Here is a 23707-nt window from a genome sequence, read left to right as displayed (position 1 = left end):
CCACGGGTATCACCTTATTCCCAGCACCCCAGTTACAGTCCCAGAGTGACAATGGGCAGGGAGAAACATGGTAGGACTTTTCGTTTTTTTTAGAGAGAGATTAAGGAAGTTTGAGGCTTCTCCAAAGATCTGCCCTTTCCCATAAAAGAGCACAGAGCTACAAACTGAGCCTGAAAGGTCAGCGGGAATGACTGGGAAACAGAGAAGAGCCATACCCAGAGGAGCAGTTAGCCCACAGGAGTGTGGGTGTTGCAAACCTCTTAGAAGGGATCCTCTCCCCAATTTCTGGGGCTGTAAAAGCAACCAAGAGAAATGTACTTTCAGACTTGAAAGATTATGTAATAAAGTAGAATTAGTTTATCTGGAACTGCTTCCTGTCTTACAAAGCTGAGAAGGTGGTATATATGTACATACCAAATCATACAGTGATTTAATTGAATTTAGCAGCATGTCATTCTGATTTAGCGATAAACGATCATCACCTTCAATAACATTACTGAGGATTACTTCAGAATAGTCACATACAAGTTTGTGCTATCTCAATGACCAGAGTTGGCCAATAATAAATGAAGCAGCTACCAGGCTTCTGGTTTGCCAATTAGTAGGTCACACTTGTAATGTCACACCTGTTTAACAAGCAGTAACAAAATAACTCCCAATCCAAGTTATGCTGCTAATAAAGGAATCCTGGGGATAACCAGAGGTTATGCTCATATATAAGGATTGTGAACTCAGTTAATTCTAAGTGCATCTCTGCTGTATCAGACTACTAAGTTCTGAAATAAAATAACAAGTTATTTCCGTTCCATCCATGCATCATCTTGGAGAGATGTAGAAAGGAAATGGTTGTAACATTCCCAACAATGCAAAACAGCTTAGGGGAATGTCTCTAGTGTAATAGCTCTTCTTGACAGCATTAATCTTCAAAAGCTAACACTCACAATAAGAAGAACACTGCAGAATTTCCCCTATATGGCACCAGTCCTTTCAAGCAACCTGAGACCATAAGAACTTTGTTGGTTATGGTTCCTGCAATACAAAAGAAAAGTCAGTCTGATTCTATTGGGAGCAATTTACAAGTTCTGAAAGCAAACACATGTTTAAAGAAGCAAAGATGAAAACTGCATGTATTTTATTGAAATAACCTTAAGTTATGAAATAACAATGATACTCCCAACACTTGCTCGTGAAATGTAGTTTTACTGCCACTACAATTATTTTAATACAATGCAGTGCTTGTACCATGTAACAGACATCACAGTTACCATACATTTAAAAAACAAATAGTCTTCAAATATTACTACACAATGCAAAGTGTCATATATTGTAAAATACAAAAAAAAAATTAGAATACCCTTTGTTACTTGAGTTAAACACTAATAATGACTTTATACTGAGTCGCTTAACTGTTAAATCATATTACAGGCTTAGAATTTAAAATGCTTGTTGGTGTCATCTATACTGATCACCTACTACAATGATATTTTGAAAATATAGATGTGATAAATTTTACACAACAAATGTTAAGAGTTTCACAAAAACATTTAACCACACATGAAAATCATGTGCTTAACAACTTTTATTACAAACCCAAATTATCTTATATTTCTAATTATCTCCTTTTAAAAAACCTGTTTAACTAATCTGTTTTCCATAAGCACTAATGTCAATCAAATTAATCACGTGATCATTATTCATGTTTCTGAAAAAAGATTGCTGCACAAGAGCAAAAGCTATTTCTACTAAATAGCAGTATGTAACCAGAAAGTGAACTGTATCAGTTCAGTCTGCAAATGGAAATTATATTATGAAATGTATTTTGTTTTAAGCTCTTTACAGCAGAGACAGCCCATCCAGGAATAAAAAAATCTAGACTTGGCATTTCATTGCCAAGCTCTTTTTCTATTTGCAGGCAAATTATTTTTTTTATTGATCAAATGGGGAATGTCTAGCACTTCATTTGCACTGGTGTCCTTATACACCGTTTCACACCCTTCATTCATTCTAGAAATCCAATGTTCAACCATATTTTATCATTTACGGGAAAATAATGATTTCCTGAAATTCACCTTCATTTGACAACAGAAGTGAGATCTAATGTAATGCAATGTTATAAATCATTCATGTAAATTCGTAATTTTAGTTCCAGAAAATTCCACAGTATTACTTTCTTTTCAAATAAAAGTCTGAAGTGAAATTGCCAGATCTAAACAGTTTTAAATATGAAATTAAGGCAAATGCTAGACTTCTACTATCTTATGTCATACATGTATCTCTATATATTATACAAGTATCCCCGTTTACACTGTTAACATGCTTTAGAGAAACACAGACAAGCTTTAATTCAAAGAAGCTTTACAACTTGAGTTGCAGTGCCTTCCTATCAATTTTTGTTTCTTAAAAGATACTTGCCTTAAGAATATACATGAATGGTTGTCCTCAAATAAAATCTTGGTATCACCAAAAAGGCACCAAATAGCGCCAATTAAAATAAGGTCAACAGCAGCAAAATTATTAACATAAACAATATAAAATCCAAATTATTGGAACACTTAATCCTATCCGGAGGGCAGACCTGCCATTGAAGCATTGAATTGCATGTAATTTTACTTTGATTTTTACTCACTTCTGCGTGCTCATCTCCTCTTATATGCTGCTTGGAAATTTCAGGGGGAGGGGGAATGACTTGCATTGGTGGAATGGAAAATCTGATCCATCAGCATCTCCATATTTCTGGCTGACACAACTGTACTGCAATACCTACTAAAGTAAGTAGAAATGGTAGACAAAGGCTTTCCCTTCCAACTCCACTACAAAGTACCAGACAGACCTGTGTGAACCCTTAAGCCAGTACAAAATTACAGTAGCATAAATTTCTTGCTGTTCCAAAGATTTGAAAGTAAGGTCCAAAGACAATTCTGTCCAAAAAAGAAAACTTGATTTAAGAGCAGAGCATAATGCTAGCTTATACCAGTAGAGTGAGCCTAGGTTCAAATTGTATTGTTAAGATAAACTAATCTAGGCTAAATAAATGTTTATTTAATGCTAGGAAATTTTGAAGAGCTCTGCTTATTAAAATATGGACCCAAAGAACATAGCAACACCTCCCATTAATCAATTATCTTACATTTCAGGTACATTTGGACAAATTTTGTTCTTAATTTGTGCTCATAAAAAACTGTTAGAAAAACACATTAATCTTCTTCAGATACTGACTGGTTACTATTTCTCTGATAGAAACTTCTAGAACGAGAACTGGAGTTGGCATGTTTTCGTGGAGATTTAGATAGCGATCTGGTCACTGAACCTGAGCGCTTTGGATGTGAGCGTGACTTTGTCCTTGAAGTAGAACGTCTTCGATGGGAGCTGGAGGGCGATTTCTCAGCATATTTTGAACATCTCTGCATTGATTTTGACCGCGATCTTCCTCGAGAGGTAGAATTTCTTTGAGGTGTGATTGATCGTCTTGGTGAGCTGGAATGCCTTGGAAGAGATTTTGAGCGAGACTTAGATTGACTATAAGAATGCCGTCTACGTCTTGACCTGCAAATCATCCACAGCATTAGATCTTTGTTTGATCCAAACAATTGCCGCAGTTTGTTTCCTTTATTGTGTGTTCTAGGCAGACTATATACCCAAAGTCCCCAGTTGTGTTTTGGAACTAAGGAAACTACTGTGGACATTTAAAAAAGGATTTAAAACAATCCCAGAAAGTGAACGTGGATGGATCTTTCTTAGACAGCATGCCTAAATTGTTTAGCCTTCTGCTGAAACCAAACACATTCCGAATTGCATTTTGTACATCTTGTGTGCACATTTTGTACCTTGCAATGGCAACAAGAATACAACCACTAAGAGACAGAAGGCAAAACAAAGATAACTCAGTGCTTCAAAGTTATAAAATATAAGCATTCATAGTTAACTCTACATTGTGGATCAACTCTAATCTCCAGTCCTTGTGTTCAAATTATTTTTAAGGACACAGATACATTGAACCTATACATATAACAGAAGTCATTATTTATTTGTTTATGGTTTGTCTATGCCATTCTACTCCAAAATGACTTTGAACAACATTTCCTTTCCCTCACCATCGGGTTACCATCTTTGCCATTATATTATCTTGAAACAGTTTATGCAATTGAATCATGCCCCACTTTATGAAGTAGTATTTTTTTTACACTGGTTGATATTGAAACTAACTTACTCTTTAAAGCTGTCAGAGTGTCTTCTACTCCAGCCCCATGATGAACTTCGGCTACGTGTCCTCCTTCGGCTGCGGCTTCTTGATCTTCTGTAATCCATTGGAGAACACTGGCGACGTTCTTTTGACTTCATCTGACCTGGGGCTGGAAATTAAAACAAAAACTGGGCGAATGCAAAGAAACAGAATCGCCTTACCTTGTTAGCATGCTATTACTTTTACATTTTAATAAACTGTCCCTCTCCATTGTGAGTGTCGTGGTTTTTGTGCTTGCATCATTCTAAGCAATATGAAAATCTACTTTGTTAAATAAATATTTGCAGAATAAGTAAGTGATGTGTTTATTTTCACTTACTTTTGCGATCCCCTTGTGCAAACTGTATTTCAATTTGCCGGCCACATACCCACTTTCTATTGAGGTTATAAAGAGCATCTTCTGCATCACGAACATCTTCAAACATGACTGTCTGTTAAGGACACTTTAAACATGCACAAAGCAAAAAAATGTATCATATAGCATAGACCACACATTCAAATGTTTTAAAAATAAATTATCTTATTTTTATATTCTACATAAAACTTAACAGTTGCATATTCTATGTGGTCTCTTAATTATACCAACATTTTATTAAGAGATATGCTAAGAAATATATAAAGTATGAAAGGAAGATCACATCTCCATTCAGGAAAAAGAACCAATGGCCACTATTCACTTTCAAGTGTTCAATAAATGTTTCAAAACACTACTGGCTTTGCACTCTATCAAGCTGAAGCATCTACCAGGGTCCCAGAATAGATAGAAGGTATCATTACCTTATCATGTAATCATTCCAATTTTGCACAGGCATGCAAAAGTTAGTACATAGATTTAATTTTTAAGTATTATCTATTACAAGGTTGGTGGGTATTTTGTGTGGGACTTCAAAATTCTGGTCAGCTGTTTTTGGAAATGTAAATCTCCCTTCACACTTTGTCTATATTCATACATCATAAACGTAATTGTTTTAATCATGACTTGCTGAGTAAATTATACTGGATAGATTTACATAATATTGGTCTAAAGTAAACAAATGCAATAAATCAACATCTGAAACTAATCAAAAACAGCAATAGAAGACATGTATCTGGTATACTGCAGCAATGGAAGACATATATCTGGCATACTGTAAAATATGAAGCATCTCAATATTCAAACAAAATAGAGAAGACTGAATGCATTTTAAATCCAAAAATCTTTGAGCACTGAAACAAATACAAAATTCCTGCAGAGGCTAACTTCATTTCATTTCAATGGCATATCTTTGTGTAACAAATCTGCTTCTTCTTTTATATGAATGCCAAAGTCCTGACAGGAAGGAATTTTCTGTATAACTGAGCCCTTATATATCTAGTGCATCTTTGGGTGCAAATATAGTTACAGTATACACCTTGCAATAAGGGTCTTCATTCGCACCTAATGGATAACTACAGTTTAAAATTTGAAAACATAGTCCAATATTATTCTGCCACTTATTTTCATAATCTGACTTTCTTTTCATTTTGCTGCTTTTTAAATTCTTTTACAACAAATAAATTTTGATGATTTAAAAATTGTGCTAGATAATCAAAACAAGCACTGTTGCATTTATATTGATTTTGTTAGGGAATAAATTAATAGAAAAGCCAACAAATATTCGTATACAATTATTTTGTATTAATTTAAGAAAACAGTATTTAAAACTAGAACAGTTATAAACAAACAAATTCTTGACTTGAAATGTAAGAGTTTGAGCGATAAGATACAAAAGGAAACTTTGTCAGTTACCTCCATGTCACTTGATCTTGACCGTTACTCTTTTGGGCTTGCTAGATGGACTTGACAAGGGCCGTAGAACCAACCAAATCAGACTTGGCTTTGACTTTGGAACTCGTGCAAATGTCGGAAAGCCGAAGCCTTAACTTGGTGTTGTGGCTTTGTCTTTTTCCTTGAAAAAGGACTTTCCCTCTTCCAGTTTTCTTTTTATCTTTTTCCACCCTCCCTCTTTATTCCTTGAAGCTTGAACTTTAAGGTGTCTTTTGGCTTGCCTGCTTGGACTCTATCTAACCGGGTTCATTCAAACTTTGGGGTGCTTGCCAGCCACTGTGGACTGCTTTACATTTTCTGAGACAAAGAAATAAATACATTAAGTTAGGATGCAATAACAACAATGCACCGCAATAACAATACAATGAAATAAAGGATATTGTATATAAGCAAATCCTCGTGGGCGTCTTGTGTAGAAGTCAAGCGGAATGTATACGTCTACTACAGGGCCATATCGACCAAATTCACGGCGCAAATCCTCAGGCCTGAAGTGTTTTAGAAATAAGGCAAAAAAACATGAGTGTTTCTATATAATGGCACCTGGTACCCATGAAATGTTTTCTATATTTAAAAATATTTTTTAAAAAATACTTTGTATAATCCTAAGATTTCTTGTGGTATTACTTCAAATTTTAACCACTACTTTGGCTACTTGGGGAAATCAAAACTGGCAAATATTTTAATACTTTCAAATATATGACTATTATATTAAGCAAAAACAGACAGGAACCTTTAAAGCCTCCCTTAAACTTTATTTTTCTAGTAATGGACAATTTTTATTTGTGTTTTATTTGAACAGTGAAACAATTCAGGCAGCCAGATGCATGACAAAAAGGCCACAAACAAGAACATTTCAAAGTTTTTTTTCCCTTCCTAAAACTGCTATTATACACTGTTCTCTTTTCAAATCTAAAAAAAGAGTACAATGTAGCCTGACAGATCGTACCAGGACTTATGCAGGTGAGAACACTATGAGAAAGTAAAAGCACACGTTTTTCTCTCACAAATATAGTGACAGCTGAACATGAAGTCTACACTTAAACTGATTCAGGAAAGAGAAAATGAAAACTTCTTTACACAGTAAAAATGTGATGTAGTGATGAGTTTGGAAAGGGTTACAAGAACTCATAAAAGTGGTTATGCACTACAGAGAACTGAATAAATGGGGATCAAAGACTTACTGAAGGACGGATACTAATTAGTAATTAAGAACCGCATTTCTACAATACATTATACTATGTATTGTATAATGTAACCTTAAATAGGTTAGTTATAAACATAACAGCTACAGTATAGGACAAATATTAAGGTGTTAGATTAGCATGGGGAAAACCAGGTTCAATTTCCACCTTCACTTTAGAATCTCACCTCAGAATCTAGTTATCCAGCTAACTGCTGAAATTGGGTTCTTTATTTTTGCTTCTATGTTTTCTGATTATACAACCAAATAACTAGGTATTTATACAAATTTCTGATAGGTTGGACAATAATCATTTATTCATTAGCTAAAAGGAAACTTTTTTGGACACTTGTCATAAAGAATCAGTCATTTCAAATAAACAAAAATCCTATTATAACAAGGGAATTGTCTCACTTCTCTAACAAAAATTAAAAGAAATTCCACTCTGGTTGCAACAAAGTCTTTGCATCCAAAAAATAAAAATACTATCTTTACAAACTGAAGAAAATCCCTAGAACCCCGGATTTAAACAAACTGATCCCAATTTACATGAGTCTCATTCTTCTATATCGTTATTTAGTGCATAAACAGTTTGTTTGATTCATTGCTTGTTGTTTAAGTATAAGAACCAATGAATAAAGATGGAGCATCGAAGTACATATCTCGAAAACATAATTAACAAGCTACATGGGAGGGTGTGTGAAAAGAATGGTGGTACAGATCCATATTAGAATCTTAGCAAACAAATTTTAAATGTTTAACAGCCATGATCCTAAATCAATTTGCGTTGTTCAAAATTAATCTGTTTGTTTCAATAAAGCATTTATTATGTACCTTTTGCTAATGCAAAGGGGCCAATCTACATTGCAATTATATTGTGATGTAAAACAATAGTATTTCCTCACTGTACAGCTGTCAGCTAAATTGAATTCTCCCCAAATTTTTGATGAACAAAGAAGAAAATCATTAACTACTCATTTCATCTTTAAAGAAAGAGGTGGTTTAATTCTAAAATTCCCATTAAATGAGGAATTTGATCATTTTTGAAAGAAATTGCAAAAACCCTATACGTGCAGAATATGATGCCTTGCTTCCTAAATTCTTGTGAGAATATCTCTCTTCATGGAATATTCTGATAGAAAGGGGATATAATACAGTAATGAAAGTGATCATGTTCACTGTCCTTGTGCTTTTTCATTCCTCCCTTTTCTTGCTGCAGAAAGAAACTGGCTAGATCAACAACAGGTAAATTAACTCATTAACAACATCCTTGGTTTTTCCATCAGTGGGAGTTTCCACAGCATCATTTTGTTTATATGTAAGCAACCTATAATTTATGGGTCCATTACAATGAAAACAAATTCAGTGAAATTGTCAGAGAAGTTTCCTACTCCCAAATAAATGGCAAAGGCCTTTTCTCTACTGGTACCTAAACTGTAACATAAAAATGGCCTGGAAGCATCTTTATTTTATCAGATCTCCTGATGTTGCCCTCACCCATGAGCAAGATAAACTTAAGCTGCTCTTGGCTGTAATACTAAAGGAATGTTTTCCTCCTGCTCGGATATCATCATGGCTACTTTTATCACTCATTACCTTGGGGATAAGACAGGGAAGTATAAGGAGTTGAAACAGAGGTTAACAGGTTATAGTTTAGCAATGGTAACAGCAGATTTTATAGGGATGCAGTTTTCTGTTAATGAAAGATAAAAGGGTGGTACTTCAATAGAGGAAAAAACTATACAACCGCATTCTATTCATAAAGCATTGTTTTATAATTTATACTCAGATGTATGCAGTATTTAGATTTGCATAAAGGTGTTTCAAATTAGAAGTGAGTACACTCTCTATATTTCTTGATAGCTCCTGAAAAGAGCCACAGTAGCAGCGCTTGCTCAGGAAATATATGAATTCAAGAGGCCTTCAGAAGCAGCAACATAGGTTGTCCTGTCACCATCTCACAAAGTATGAAATATATCATGCAAGATTGCTCAAGACATGCGTTCTCTAACTCCCTAGATAGAAGATCTGAATGAAGCAAATCCAGAGGGAATCGCCTGGATAGCTGAGTTGGACATCCAGTTATGAAGCCACTGCCGTACTGCATTGAAGTTTTATATATAACTAGCTCTATACCCATGCTTCGCTACAAAACTATGTGATCGGGCTTAGCTTTTGGGGAGGAAAATAAGGGGGAAAAATTGTGCTTCTGCCTGCCAGCATCCATCGGTATTCATCTGACTAGCATCCTGTCACTGTGTGAGAGAGTTGAGGGCTGTTTGGAAACTGAAGCAGTATTGCTGTGTGAGCAAGGAGACAGCAAGGAGCCTGGGTGTGGCTTAACTCAACTGTTCTGTACTAAAGCTTGTTACTGCTGTGAAATTAAAACTGAAACTCCTCTCCTCTGCTTGTCTTTTGCATTTGGAACAGATTTCTTTTCTAGTGGGGAGGGGGAGTAAAACTCCTTAGCATCAGAGTGTGTTAATAATAATATATGGAATACTAATGCTATGAGGGTCATTTCAAAAAATCTTTTCTTAAGGAGCACCTAGAAGCCAAGAGGAACATATGTACCAAATTTATACAGACTGTGTATGGGCATTTACTTCCATCCTGTCATGTTCTCATCATGCACTTAATAAGGATAGCAACAGCCATCTCCCAATTTTAAACACTTGTCCTGAATTTATACATCTACCAATAAGCCCAGGAGTTTGTATCCTTTTAAGGGGTAGTGACGGTTCCAGGAAGATGCTATGCTAGATCCAAAACATCTGACTAATTGGATTCAAATATTGTATGATCTATTTATTCTGTTCTCTTTTTAAGTCCCAGGAAGACAGGATAACTATAAAAAATTTAGATAAAGGTCTCCTATGTTAAAGAAGAACTGTTTCAATAGGTTTACTATATTCATTTTTTAAATGATAAATCTATGGAGATAAATAGGCTCAGGCCTGATTATTTTTGAGTGAAGGACAACTTGAAAATCTTGGGGTTGATGATTAGAATGGAGAATAAATGACTCTCTCACACACACAGCAACAGAAGGCAATTACAAATAATTTTGATAATACTTCAGAAAAAATTGCATGGATGCAATTACCAGGACCCAAACTCAATTGGGGGAATCTTTACCATGTATATTAGAAATGATTAAATGTTAATTAATCAGGGAACTGTACTTAAATCAGTTAAAATTGAAAAATAATTTTCAATTAATGATACTGATGAAACACAGTAGACACAGTAGACATTTTATATGTAATTGATATCTACAAGGGCAAAAATCTTATCACTTAACATGATAAGACAAGTTACTTTCAAAACATACCAAGAACTGAAACCTATACAAACAACTGGTGGCCTCTTCATTGACAGGAGAGAATTTCAGCAAATACAATCCACTTCCAAATTATAATCTCCACATCTCAAAACATACAGTACCTACCTTGTATTTAAAAAAAACTACAAAAGCCTAATTCCCATTTGCATCATTAAGTTATATGACTTTCAATTAAACCCCAGGCCTGGAGGTAATAATGTCAAAAGAAAAGGAAGGTGAGATTGAATCCACAGAATTATATCCTTGGTCTAAGCTTACATTTCATTGAAAGCACACTGGGAAGATATCAAAAATCTATGAAGGTCTCCCCAAATCTTGGGCCCAACGTGTTGGGGCATGCTGCTGGATTCCCCCAGAGAAACATACTGCTATGGTGATACAAAAGCAAGTTAAGTCTTCCTCATAGGAATTAATTTGTTGTCCCCTTAAAGCAGGGCATGGGGGAGAATTGACATTGGAAGCTCTTACTTCTTAATCCTATAGAGAGGCTTTATTTTTCCCCCCCTCGTGCTTTTTCCCATTGTGCATTCTGTGATTCTTTTAACACCCAATAAATAACATTTGAGGAAAAAATTAGCAAGGAAATGAACAACGTTCTCCTTGGGATAAGCTTCAGAGGCCTTGAGGAGCAAAGCTTCCCCAATAGGTTAATATTCGGTGCAGGTATGAAATGCACAGACTTTGGTGGGGAATTAAAACAAATAAATACCACCACCTCGAAAATGGTGACGCTCTCTTTCCCCCTCATCCCTAACCCGGGCCGCTCATTACGCTCCGTTCGAGCCCCACGTCTCTGCCTCGGCGCCCTATTCCCAAAATAGAGGAGCGACGAGCCCCGCTCTTCCGAAAAGGCCCATCGCGTTCCCGCAGCCGCTCCCTTATAGCTCTGAGCCGCCTCCCTCCACCGTCTCCTCACCTAGTGGCGTCCGCCACGTTCCTGACGAAGAGCGAGGTGTTGGGAGGCCGCGTATAGCGGGACATGGCGGTCGGAGGCCTGGGATCTCCCCTTCGGGAACAGACCAGCTGCGAGCCGAGCAACACGAGCTCGAGATGGAGGAGGAAGAGAAGGAGGCGGCGGCTGCGGCTGCGGCGGAAAAGGCCGGGAGGGCGACGGCGAGCGGCGCCGCGGCGGCCACAGTGCACAGAGGCCCGAAAGAGTCGGCGAGGGGGCGGGAACAATGGCGAGAGCCGGAGGTGGAGAGAGAAAGGGCTGCGCAAGTCTCCTCCTACAGGTCGCGGCCTCGCTAGACACCGCGGGAGTTGTCCCAGGAACTGCGGAGAGGGGAAGAGTGGTGGGGGGAAGACGCTGGATTTTCAACAGGGCCGGAGGCTTCGGGTTTCGCGGAGTCTCTCATGCGGCTGGGAAACCGATCAGGCTCAGTCGAGTTCTGGCATCTTTAGAAGCAGCCGGGCATCCCGGGTCCTTCAGTGGTTCCCTCCCTCCTCCCCAACTCTTCAATTTATTTCATTCTAGCATCATAAATAGGAACTCTCCCAACGATGAAGGGCTTTTTACTGAAATAAAGAGCAATCCGTCAATATCTAGAGAGCAATAGGGATGCAAGAAGAGCAAGTTTATTATGTATCTAGCATTACACATCCCTTCCCCAAGATTCTGGACTGTTCACAAGCATTTTTTTAAAAACCTAGTAAGAAATCCGGTAAAATAACATAATCTCCAACGACCCACTATCTCCAGCCTATAAAATAAAATCCCAACTAAAGGTAACCCACCATCATTGCTAAGTTTCAAAACAAAATAGTCTTTCCTGCCTTACAAAGGGTCAAATGGGACATTCCTGGTTAACTAAGTCCACTATGACATCAATACAAGTCAAATAATTCTATGTAAAGAAACCCACAAAATTGAAAGAAGGGCAGTACAACAGAATGTAGGAAATACTTCAGAGCTGCTGGTTTTGCCTATTTCTTTCCATATGGAAGTCTTTTTTAAGTGTTGATAAAACAGAAGAGGCAAATTTACTTAAAAGATCAGTCCCCATGAGGATTTTTTCTTTTCTAGTCTTGGATTTTTGACGTCATCCTGAGTTGTAATACTAATGAGTGGTGTCTCCAGAAAAGATCTGTTTGGAAGGATTACATTAACTGGGATATTGGCTGAAACAACTTTCTTCCGCTTTCTATCTGGGCAGCCAGTTGGGAGTTCTTTAAGAGCTTTTGGCTCCCTACCCCTTTTCTTCCAAAGATAAATATCTAAAACTTAAGTGTTCTCAGAAATCTGATTTGTTACATTTTATGAAATTTTTAAGCCCAGTCTGTATTGACACCTGCCGACTGTATAACTAGAATAGAATAGAATTCTATTATTGACCAAGTGCGATTGGACACACAAGAAATTTGTCTTGGTGCAAATGCTCTCTGTGTACATAAAAGAAGATACATTCATCAAGAGTCAAGAATCATAAGATACAACATTTAATAATAGTCATAGAGTACAATAAGCAATCAAATCATAGTATGAAACAATATAAATCATAAGGATACAAGCGACAAAGTTACAGTCATACAGGCACAAGTGGGAAGGGATGGGTGAGAAGGAGTGATGAGAAGATTAACAGGAATAGTGCAGACTTTGTAAATATTGGACAATGTTGAGGGAATTATTTGTTTAGCAGTGATGGCATTTGGGAGAAAACTGTCCTTGTGTCTAGTTGTTCTGTGTGCAGTGCTCTATAGCATCGTTTTGAGGGTAAGAGTTGAAAGTTTATGTCCAGGATGTGAGGGGTCTGTAAATATTTTCACAGCCCTCTTTTTGACTCGTGCAGTATACAGGTCCTCGATGGAAGAGAGGTTGATATAATTATTTTTTCTGCAGTCCTGATTACTCTCTAAAGTCTGTGTCTGTCTTGTTGGGTTGCAGAACAAAACCAGACAGATATAGAGGTGCAGATGATACACTCAATCATTCCTCTGTAGAACTGTATCAGCAGCTCTTTGGGTAGTTTGAGCTTTCTGAGTTGGCACAGAAAGAACATTCTTTGTTGTGCTTTTTTGATGATGTTTTTGATTTTAGATCTTGTGATATAATAGAACCTAGAAATTTGAAGGTCTCTACTGTTGATACTGTGTTATCTAGTATTGTAAGAGGTGGTAGTATGGGAGGGTTTCTCCTAAAGTCTACCACCATTTTTACGGTTTGAGTGTGTTCAGTTCCAGATTGTTTTGGTTACACCACGAGGCAAGTTGTACAACCTCCTGTATGCGGATTCATCGTTTTCTCAAATGAGACCAATCACTGTTGTATCATCTGAAAACTTCAGTATTTTAACAGATGGATTGTTTGAGAAGCAATCATTGGTATATAGGGAAAAGCCTTGGGGGAGGGGCTATGCTGATTATACAGGTATCAGATGTGATTCTGCCTAGCTTCACGTGCTGCTTCCTGTCTGTTAGGAAGCTTATGTTCTACTTAGAAGTGTCTATGTAGTTTCTTGGCAAGATTGTATTTTGCTCTTGCCTGCTTCCAAGGGCTGAGTATGTCTGGTCCAAGATCACACAGCTGGCTAAAGTAGGACTACAATCATAGCCACCTGTTTTCTAGTCTGATGCCTTAACCATTACACCAAATACCAAACTCTCATTCTTGGTCCAGGCTTTTTATATTTACAACTATATTCATTTAAGCTTTTGCTCTTTATATTCTCCTTCTTATCCCATTTTTCTAAATGTACCTTTCTTTTTATTTTGTGCAGAATTCAAGGTAGGAAATTGTTAGGACTCCAGGGGCTATAGCAACTCTGAAGACACATACTATTTTGAGTTCCATAATAAAAACATTTTCATCCATTGAAGAGGTAATTTGTTTATTACGCCCTGCCTGTTCTTGGCTGTTGGGAGAAGAAACAGAATGAAAACTGCCATACAGAAGTTCCATGTGGTTTTTGTTTTTTTCCCTCTTTGTTGCTGCTTTCTTGGAAGTAAAGGGTTTTTCCCCCTTTTCAGTACTATGACTTGGCAAAGCTGGTGAGTGGTTTGTTTTTCCACCAGTAAGAACACTTGTCTCATCTACCTCCTGGATTCACGGGAAACATTCTTTCTTACATATTCTCCCCTCCCAGATCATCTGTGTCTTGTTCCTGTATGTGTCCACTCATCTCCACTCCAGTAAGCTCAATCATAGTTACCATAATTGGGAAAAATATATTGCAAAATCTGTTGTAAAAATGCCAGTGTGTTCCATTTTTACCTTAACAAATCAAAAAGATGCTTTTCAAGCCAGGATAGTGAGAGCTAATTCACTCTAGTGATTAAGGCACCATCATGATTATTTCATATTTGTCCAATAAGCATGGCATCTCATCTTTGTCTGTTATATTTGGTTAAAAGTTTTTGAATAGATATACCTGAGAAGTTGTAGGAATATTCTTAGAATCTGCCTGTACACATCAGTCTGTATCTCATCTCAAACATAAAAGATTTGATTTTTAAAGCTTTCTGAAAGTACAGTTTCATTCACTTAAGGATATATCTGTCAGTATAATTGATTTTTCTTCAATCCCCAAAACAGGAAAGGAAAACTCCTAATGTGTTCATGCAAATATGACCATACGTTGCTGAAGCCTACTCATGCTGACATCAGGGACTATTTTAAAATTGCAAAGAAATATTAGGGATTCATACAATTTAGACTAATTGTTTTAACACAGCAAATATTTTGGCATGTGAAAAATAAAATGTAAGTCTTAATTCATCCAATAACTGTGTCTTGAAAAAAGGGCAAATATACAGTGTTATTTTCTGTGTTGTTTTATCAAGTTAACAAACAAATTTATTAAAGCAGCAGTCCCCAAACTTTCTGGCTCCACAGACCAGCAACAGTAGTGGCGGAGAGGGGATAGTTTTGCACACCTACCCACCCGCCTACTATTTGCACAAATGGAGCTTTACGCCTTTGCCCATTGCCTGTGCAGCCCGGTTCCAGCTGGGCTGCAGCCTGGTTACTGGGCCACAGACCAGGGGTTGGGGACCCTGTATTAAAAGATGAAGTTTGTTTAGTGTTCAAATCACAAAAATGGACCATATTCAGAATGAAACAAAAATATATCAAAATACCTTCTATGTTTCCAGTACCATATGCGAGTGGACTTGTTCCTTATTTTGTTCATTACAATAAAGTGGTGTCTTCTGATGAGTTGCTGGTCCCAGTGCCGGGATGAGGAGTCAGCTGGTAGCCACCAGTTGATGAGTTGCTGGTCCCAGTGCCGGGATGAGGAGTCAGCTGGTAGCCACCAGTTGATGAGTTGCTGGTCCCACTGCAGGGATGAGGAGTCAGCTGGTAGCCACCAGTTGATGAGTTGCTGGTCCCAGTGCCGGGATGAGGAGTCAGCTGGTAGCCACCAGTTGATGAGTTGCTGGTCCCACTGCAGGGATGAGGAGTCAGCTGGCAGCCCACGCCTGGACTGACTGCCCAGACGGGCTTCTCTCGCAGAGGCAATGAAGACAAGGACACAAAGGCATGTTCTTGGGGAGGAAGCCCAGAGCAAACTTTGCCCCTCTCTTTATTGTGCAAGTTTAGGTGGGGTTTAGGTGTGTGAGGAAACATTCCTTTTGGGTACATTTGACCATATAAGGCTATGTATTTGCATATTTGACCATATAAGGAAACTGACCATATAAGGCATACTGACCATATAAGGTAATACCTATGTTGACCAATCATAGCTTTACACGTGTTGTTGGTTGTTTTGTTACCTGCCTCACTATGTTGACCAATCATAGCTTTACACGTGTTACCTGGCAGGTATGGTATCATTGGATCATTGGGTGATATTGCAACATCTCCTGTTTTTATTTTGTTTTTGGGGCTATTTACTCACTATCCTCACTGTTATGTCCAGTCTAGGTCCTCCGACTCATCCTGTCATAGGTTCATGAGAATTCGTGGTTCCCCTTGGCAGCATCTTTGGTGAACTCGTTATCAGAGTCATCGGAATCTGAGGAGAATTGCAAGAGGGCCTTTTTCTCTATTAGCGCATTAATTTGTTTTTGTTTTGAGTATAAATCCGAATCAATTTGGCCAAATTTTCTTTTAAGGATTTCTAAGAATTTACCTATCACACATGGTCCAATGGTACATGCCAACAAGAGAAGGATAAGTGGACCAGCTATAGCAGATAACAATGTTGTTAACCATGGGGAAAGGTTAAATAGTCCTTGATACCAAGTATGTTGTGAAGCCTGCTCCCTTTCTCTTAATTTTAATCTGGTGTCTAGTTCTTTCATGGAATCTAGGACAACTCCTGAGCTATCAGCATAGAAACAACACTCTTCTTTAAGAGCAGCACATAGTCCCCCTTGTTTCAAAAACAAGAGGTCTAGGCCTCTGCGGTTTTGTAAGACCACCTCAGATAAAGAGGTAAGAGAAGTTTGCAAGGCAAGAATGGATTTTTCGACCCTTCTAAGATCTTCATCTATGGTGGCACTTAACTGGCGAAGATGCTGATCAGAAGTAACAAGGCCAGCTATACCTGTGGTCGTCCCAGAAGCCCCAATCCCAGCAGTACAGTTAGCATCAAAGCAGTTACTACTTTCTTTTGCCCTAAGGTTACATTGTCTAGGTTCTAGTAAAGAAACAAAATCTTCTGAGTTATATACATCAATTTTGGGAAACAATTGTACCTGAATACAAAATGATTTTTTTGTCAATAATACATAATCATTTCAGCAAAGTCAAAATGTAATTTGGGGAAATAGGAAGAAATCATGGTGTAATTAGTTGTAGAGTTGAATATTTGCCCATAAGCGTCCTTGATTGTCCATGTGATGTTGTGTGGTTTGTGGGTGTTAAGGCTGGTGGATGTCCCATCAGTCCAGCAAAACGAACAGCCAAGCAGGAAGAAGAGAAGTGCTGTCATCTTTTTTGGATGATGGCTTCGCTGGTTGTGGGCGGTGATATGGGCGGACACACCTTGCAGGAACCCAAAGAGTTCTGTCAGGAAGCTGGACTGCTGCGTAGCCTTGACCTCAGGTGATCAATTCAGCAGGTCCTTTCCATGCAGGAAAGTGGTCTCGAAGTGGGAACAGGTGGTTTAGTAAAGTGTCGAGACGCAGCAGACAGGGGAGGGGTGCCAGTGAGATTAAGGAAGTTGAGCGTATACAGACAAACATTCAAAATATTTTGTAATGCTGGGAGGCTAGGGGGGCCCTTAAGGCCATTTGACCCCATGTATCGTTGCAATGCCAATTTTAAGGTTTGATGAGCCCTTTCAACAATAGCTTGCCCCTGGCTATTGTAGGCAATCCCAAACTTGTGGATAATGGACCAGTGATAGCAGAACTCAGAGAATTGAGAGCTGATATAGGCTGGTGCATTATCTGTTTTTAGATTTTTTGGCAGTCCCAGTACTACGAAGGTCCAAATAGAATGATTGATAACGTGCTTTGACTTTTCTCCCCTTTGAGGGGTGGCTATGATGAACCCTGAATAGGTGTCAATAGACACGTGAAGGTATTTCCAAGGGGCAAAAGGTGAGAATTGAGTGACATCCATTTGCCATGTCTCACAAGCCTCTATGCCCCTGGGATTAATCCCTTGAGGAAGCATTTTTGCTTGCAAACTGCAGAGAAATGCCAAATTGTTTAACCAGAGCCTTTTTGTTTTGATGAAAATAACTATGACTTTCCCCTGCTGATAGAGGGGAAGGTTGAGGCATCTTAATTGTTTTAGAGCCATCAGTGAAAACTGTGATGGCTAGGAGTGTGAGGGAGGTGAAGCCATTCGATGATGCACAGCTTCTTTGTTTTGGGGGCTGTTTGGAAGAGAATAGCTGTGGGCAAGATAGCCAAAGATAGCAGACAGTTGGGGATGATGCGATCAAGCCCTTGAGGGCATGGAATAGAGGGGAAAAGGTTGCAATAACAAGAGTGGCTACTATAGTGTTAGCAGGCAATGAGAAAGGTCTATCACCTACTGCTGTAAGAGAGAGGCAATTAAGAGTGGATGAGTCATAAAGAAAGGGGGCAGCGACCACCCCTTCCATGATCAAAGAGGAGTCGGCAAGTTGGGGAGATGTCAGGAGCATTGAAGCCATTGTTTGCCATTCAGAAAAGAGAATATTATGGTTGTTAGAGATATTCTCCAGCATGGCACGCACATAGGGTGACTTTAGACCGTAGTTGGTGGTGGCAGATTTAAGATCTTTCATAAGATTCCATTCCATGGGGGCATACTGAGCAACTGGATTGCCTCCTGCCACTGGGGCTTGAAGGATCATGGGGAAGCAAGAAAGATCTTCTGCATTAATCTTCCCATTAGCTAAAGCTTCCTGAAAGGTGTTACGAAGCAAGGGGGAGGGGTGTTAGAGGGGAAGGAGTCAGGTTTTGTAAAGGAAAATTTTGAGGCTGAAATGCTGTAGGGAGGGGGAGGGGGGAAGGGGGAGAGGAATGCGAGGAATGTAAGGCTTTTGTTGAAGGGGAAGAGGGAGGGGGAGCGGGGGGTGTTTGGAGACAAAGAGTAGGTGGGTGGAGTTTCTGCTGGAAGAGGAGATGGGGATTAAGGGGGGAGGGATGAGAGGAATGTAAGGCTTTTGTTGAAGGGGAGGAGGGAGGGGGAGTGGGGGTGTTTGAAGACAAAGAGGAGATGGGTGAAGTTTCTGCTGGAAGAGCAGGGGGAATTAGACAAAGGAGCTGCCGAAAGAGCAGTGGGGGATTTGAAGAAGGAGGGAGGGAATCTTGTTGATTCAAAGTTGAATCAGGAGAAGGATAAAAATATCAATCGCAGCCATGAGCGCTCTCCAGGTACAGAGAATATGTGCGCTGCCCGAGGAGGTTGATGGATCCATTTCCCAATTTTCTCCCATGTGGAGCGTTTAAGAGTGCCATCCTCGGAATAAGCTGGGCAATGTTTTTGAAGATAGAGGAGAAAGATATTATAGCTTTCCTTGAAAGAGGAAAGACTGTCATGCCATTAGTTCTTTGCAGAGCATTGGCCTTCCTGACTAAAAAATGAAGTTCATCCACATGCTTGGACAGAACTTTGGAAAGTGGGGAGCCCATACTTACGAGTGCGCTTTGCTGTTGCCCAGTGGGTAGTACGGGAGTCAGGGCGACGTCTCCCTAGAAAAGGAGCACGTTGTGAAGTGGAGTCACGTCGGGGTCACCAGTTGATGAGTTGCTGGTCCCAGTGCCGGGATGAGGAGTCAGCTGGTAGCCACCAGTTGATGAGTTGCTGGTCCCAGTGCCGGGATGAGGAGTCAGCTGGTAGCCACCAGTTGATGAGTTGCTGGTCCCACTGCAGGGATGAGGAGTCAGCTGGTAGCCACCAGTTGATGAGTTGCTGGTCCCAGTGCCGGGATGAGGAGTCAGCTGGTAGCCACCAGTTGATGAGTTGCTGGTCCCACTGCAGGGATGAGGAGTCAGCTGGTAGCCCACGCCTGACTGACTGCCCAGACGGGCTTCTCAGAGGCAATGAAGACAAGGACACAAAGGCATGTTCTTGGGGGAGGAAGCCCAGAGCAAACTTTGCCCTCTCTTTTATTGTGCAAGTTTAGGGTGGGGTTTAGGGTGTGTGAGGAAACATTCCTTTTGGGTACATTTGACCATATAAGGCTATGTATTTGCATATTTGACCATATAAGGAAACTGACCATATAAGGCATACTGACCATATAAGGTAATACCTATGTTGACCAATCATAGCTTTACACGTGTTGTTGGTTGTTTTGTTACCTGCCTCACTATGTTGACCAATCATAGCTTTACACGTGTTACCTGGCAGGTATGGTATCATTGGATCATTGGGTGATATTGCAACAGTCTTCTAGCTTTTGATATCTATATATTATTAAACAATATAAATGTTAATATATGTTGCATTCACAATTGATGTGATATGTACTACCAAATTTTGTGTAACTTTTTTACAGAATGAAAGTACGTAAAATGTTTTTTAATAAGGTCCAAGTAGTTTCCTGCTGGATATGTAGTCAAAACATGTGACTATGGCTTCTCCTCCTATAAAAAATACTTCATCTTAACCAATAGCTTCAAACAAAATATGTTAGTCTCTACTTGTTCATTAAACATATTTCTATGCCACTCCAAAAAACCAAAACAGCTTCCATAGAAAAAAAAATACAATATGAAACATATCCAGTACAAAAAGTAAAAACATAACATGGTACAATATACAAATAAAAGAAAAAATGGGAGGGAAATAAGCAATTTGGTACTTGCAAAACTTTTGGGCAACAATTGGCATATTACCTTATCACTGAGCTCCTAGCTGGGACATATTAAAATCCAAAACATCTGGATAGAGAGGGCTGTTGTACACTTTTTTGCTGCACAATTTTTGAAAATTTTCTAAGTTCCTACACTTAACACTCTCCATAGAAAATTTACCAAAGCAAAAGAAAGCCAATGAACAAATATTAAAGAGCATCTTTCTATGACTGTGTAGGATTATCTCACCGAGCTTCTTTTGCTATTACTTTATTTATCAAACTTGTTGACCCTGCTTCATAGAGGGGCTCTTAGTAATAGTAATAGCCAGACCTGTAATTTTCCCAAAGTAGCACAATAGCAAAAACAATGAATTTCTTCTTTTGTTTTTGAATAGTACCTAGTGGTATTACTTGCTCCATACCACCTCAAAGTAATGATAAGTATATTATTTCCTTTTTACACAATCAAATTTCTTCTCAAAATTGTTTTAGTAAAGCCTGAAAAGTGTTAAATATTTTAAAACAATATTATACAGATATTTCATGTTTTAATGCTGTATCACATTAAGAAAGTGATATTTTATTAGAACTATATTAACCTATCTTTATAAAAGCACTGGATTTGTATAAGAACTATAATCTATTTTTGATGTATTCAAAGGTAGCTTGCTACTAAAGGATTAAAATTCTAGTGACAGAAGGATAAAGAGATAACATTCCCAATTGTAACTTCCTAAAATAAAAAAATCAGCAATTGAAACATATCTATTTATCTCCCAAAAACAGAAGGGCAAATCTTAACAGAGAAATTGCCTTTCATTTCTGTTTCACTAACAGGTACTGATTGCATCTGGGAGCAAAGCTCTTCTAACCCTCATTTGAAGTTTGGGAGCAAAGCTCTTCTAGAATCATTTGAAGTTTGATTTGATTCTGGCTATCTTCTGCTATTTGCTGTAAGAGCACAATCAAAATTAATTTTTAACACATTATAAAATCTTGCTTACAGAGGTTGTTCTAACAGTAATCTCTTAATTCAAACGACTAAAACTATCAGTAAGAACCATGGGCATTGAAAAAATATAATTAAATACCTTCAATTTTAGTTCACTTGGGTAGTATAGCGAAAATAGGAGACTAGAAAAAGGTGAAAATAGGAGACTAGAAAGAGGTTTAGTGTTAACACTAAACTTCTCATCATTCCTTGCCTCCTGGACGTTGGTGTTCTGCTACTGAAGGGATACAAGATTGGGAAAGATCTCTAATGATTTTCAAGAATACAAGATAAATTAAGCTGAAGAATTGTTTAATTCTCCAAGTGTGTGAACACATGAAGCATTCATATAGTCTCATTTTCAACCGTAATGGAGTAATTTCTTACTATCATGTAAGATATTTACAGCTTAATTTTATCAATCTCTTCCACATATTTGGTTATCAATGCCTTTTTCGTGTTCAATTTTTGACTCACTATGCAGTTTCTTGTTCTTTTATTTTCTTCTGATATCTGTGTCAGTGCTTCATTCAATTAGATTCTTATAATTCATAATTTTTGCTAACTTATTCACAGCCTAGGAAAGAATGTAAGAAAGAAACGTTGCTATAAACATGCACTAATGATGTTACCTGGTTGGGAAATGAAATATCTGCAAGAAAACAACCAAGCTTAGAAAGCATAAAAGACCCTACAGTGCAGTTTCTCTATCTGATTAAAACTTAATATATTTCCTTCTCTGCTTCCTTTTGTATAATATTGCAATAATAACTGTGCTCACTTTCTCATCACCTCACTCATATATGTGTGTGTATTATGAGTGCGTGTATACACACACATATAACTCAATAAATAACAAAATAATTATTACTTCTGAAGTTAAACTTCATGAAATCAATCACATTTTTAAAGTAATACTCACTTTGAAATTACTAGTGTTTCAAAAGACAGTATCGGGTTTCGAATAAATTCTTGACTTCAACATTTGGCCTTTTCCAACACAATGCACTTCAATGATGAGAAATGTAGGGTTCTGACTTTAGGTAGGAATAATCATATATATGGTTACAAGACTGATTGGTATGTGGTTTGGCTCTAGTATTTGTTAGAAGAATCTAGATATCCTGGTAGACCACAGATTAAGCATGATCCAGTGCAAGTTGCCAAAAGATCAAATGCAACCTTGGGCTGTATCAAAAGATGTGGTGTTCTGATTATGGTAAGTAGTATTTCCACTCTGTTACATTAGTTCAGGCCACATCAACAATTTCATGTCCTGTTCTTGTCAGCACAATACAAGAAAGATGGTGAAGACCTGGAACCAGTACAGAGAAGAGAGATAAAAAAATGAAGAGAGATTTGAAAGCTAACTCCTGTATAGAGTGGTTAAAAGAACTGGGCATGTTTAGCCTAAAACTTCCAGGTGGAGACATAATAGCAGATTTTCAATACTTAATGGCTGTCACAGGAAAAGAGGCCATGAATTTATTATGCCTATTACCTGAGGGTAGAACAAGAACCAATCTTTACAGAATGGGATCTAAACTTTTATGGAAGAATTTCCTTAATAATGTGAGGAATTTTAAGTAAAGTAAAGCCTACCTCCTGGAGTGGTGGACGCTCTATCAGTGAACAAAACAAATAATAATGATAAACAAAACGAAATTGGTTCTAAGCAGCTGTGCTGTTGGTCAAGACAAAATTAGATGGGCATCAAGCATAGCTGGTGATTTCTTTTTAGTGATGGCAATACCAAAATACCTACAAACAAGTGATGAGACTAAAGCTGTAAGACTGAACAACAGTCCACACAGACGAACCTTTGCCTCGGCTAAAACGCGACTTGCAAAGAGAGGAAACCGATTGCGGCTGCGCGCGGGGAGCTTTCCCTCGCCCCTCCCATCGAGATTCCGTCTTATCTGCCACTGAAATATTGCTTCAGTCGGCCTCTCCCTTCCC

The 23707-nt window shown here is 38.3% G+C and overlaps 1 protein-coding gene and 1 long non-coding RNA gene across 4 annotated transcripts; both read right to left on the bottom strand.

Annotated features, from left to right (window-relative positions):
• Window positions 1-336: 336 nt before the first annotated feature.
• SRSF12 (serine and arginine rich splicing factor 12) lies at window positions 337-11690 on the bottom strand. 3 transcript variants are annotated; one of them, XR_015739737.1, is made up of 6 exons: window positions 11490-11690; window positions 6428-6532; window positions 4560-4663; window positions 4208-4349; window positions 2627-3543; window positions 337-1029 (listed from the first exon to the last, which is right to left on the bottom strand). XR_015739737.1 is itself a non-coding variant. In XM_087914343.1 (5 exons), exons 1-5 carry the CDS (start codon window positions 11552-11554, stop codon window positions 3195-3197), a joined length of 765 nt encoding a protein of 254 aa, XP_087770469.1. In that variant the 5' UTR covers window positions 11555-11690; the 3' UTR covers window positions 1116-3194. The 3 variants fall into 3 exon arrangements, 2 of the variants coding, with proteins under 2 accessions (XP_087770469.1, XP_026582529.1); XM_087914343.1 differs by lacking the exon at window positions 337-1029 and having other exon boundaries at window positions 1116-3543; XM_026726744.2 differs by lacking the exon at window positions 337-1029 and having other exon boundaries at window positions 1116-3483.
• A 9525-nt stretch (window positions 11691-21215) lies between these two features.
• LOC148127762 (uncharacterized) lies at window positions 21216-23674 on the bottom strand. The gene is made up of 3 exons (XR_015739733.1): window positions 23351-23674; window positions 22155-23063; window positions 21216-21255 (listed from the first exon to the last, which is right to left on the bottom strand). It is a non-coding gene; the product is annotated as an uncharacterized LOC148127762 (long non-coding RNA).
• Between the last annotated feature and the right edge of the window lie 33 nt (window positions 23675-23707).

This window comes from Pseudonaja textilis, chromosome 1 (genome assembly GCF_049901715.1).
Source record: "Pseudonaja textilis isolate UNSWEBS1 chromosome 1, rPseTex1.2, whole genome shotgun sequence".
Taxonomy (NCBI): Eukaryota; Metazoa; Chordata; class Lepidosauria; order Squamata; family Elapidae; genus Pseudonaja; species Pseudonaja textilis.
This window is presented reverse-complemented; position numbering and strand designations above follow the sequence as displayed.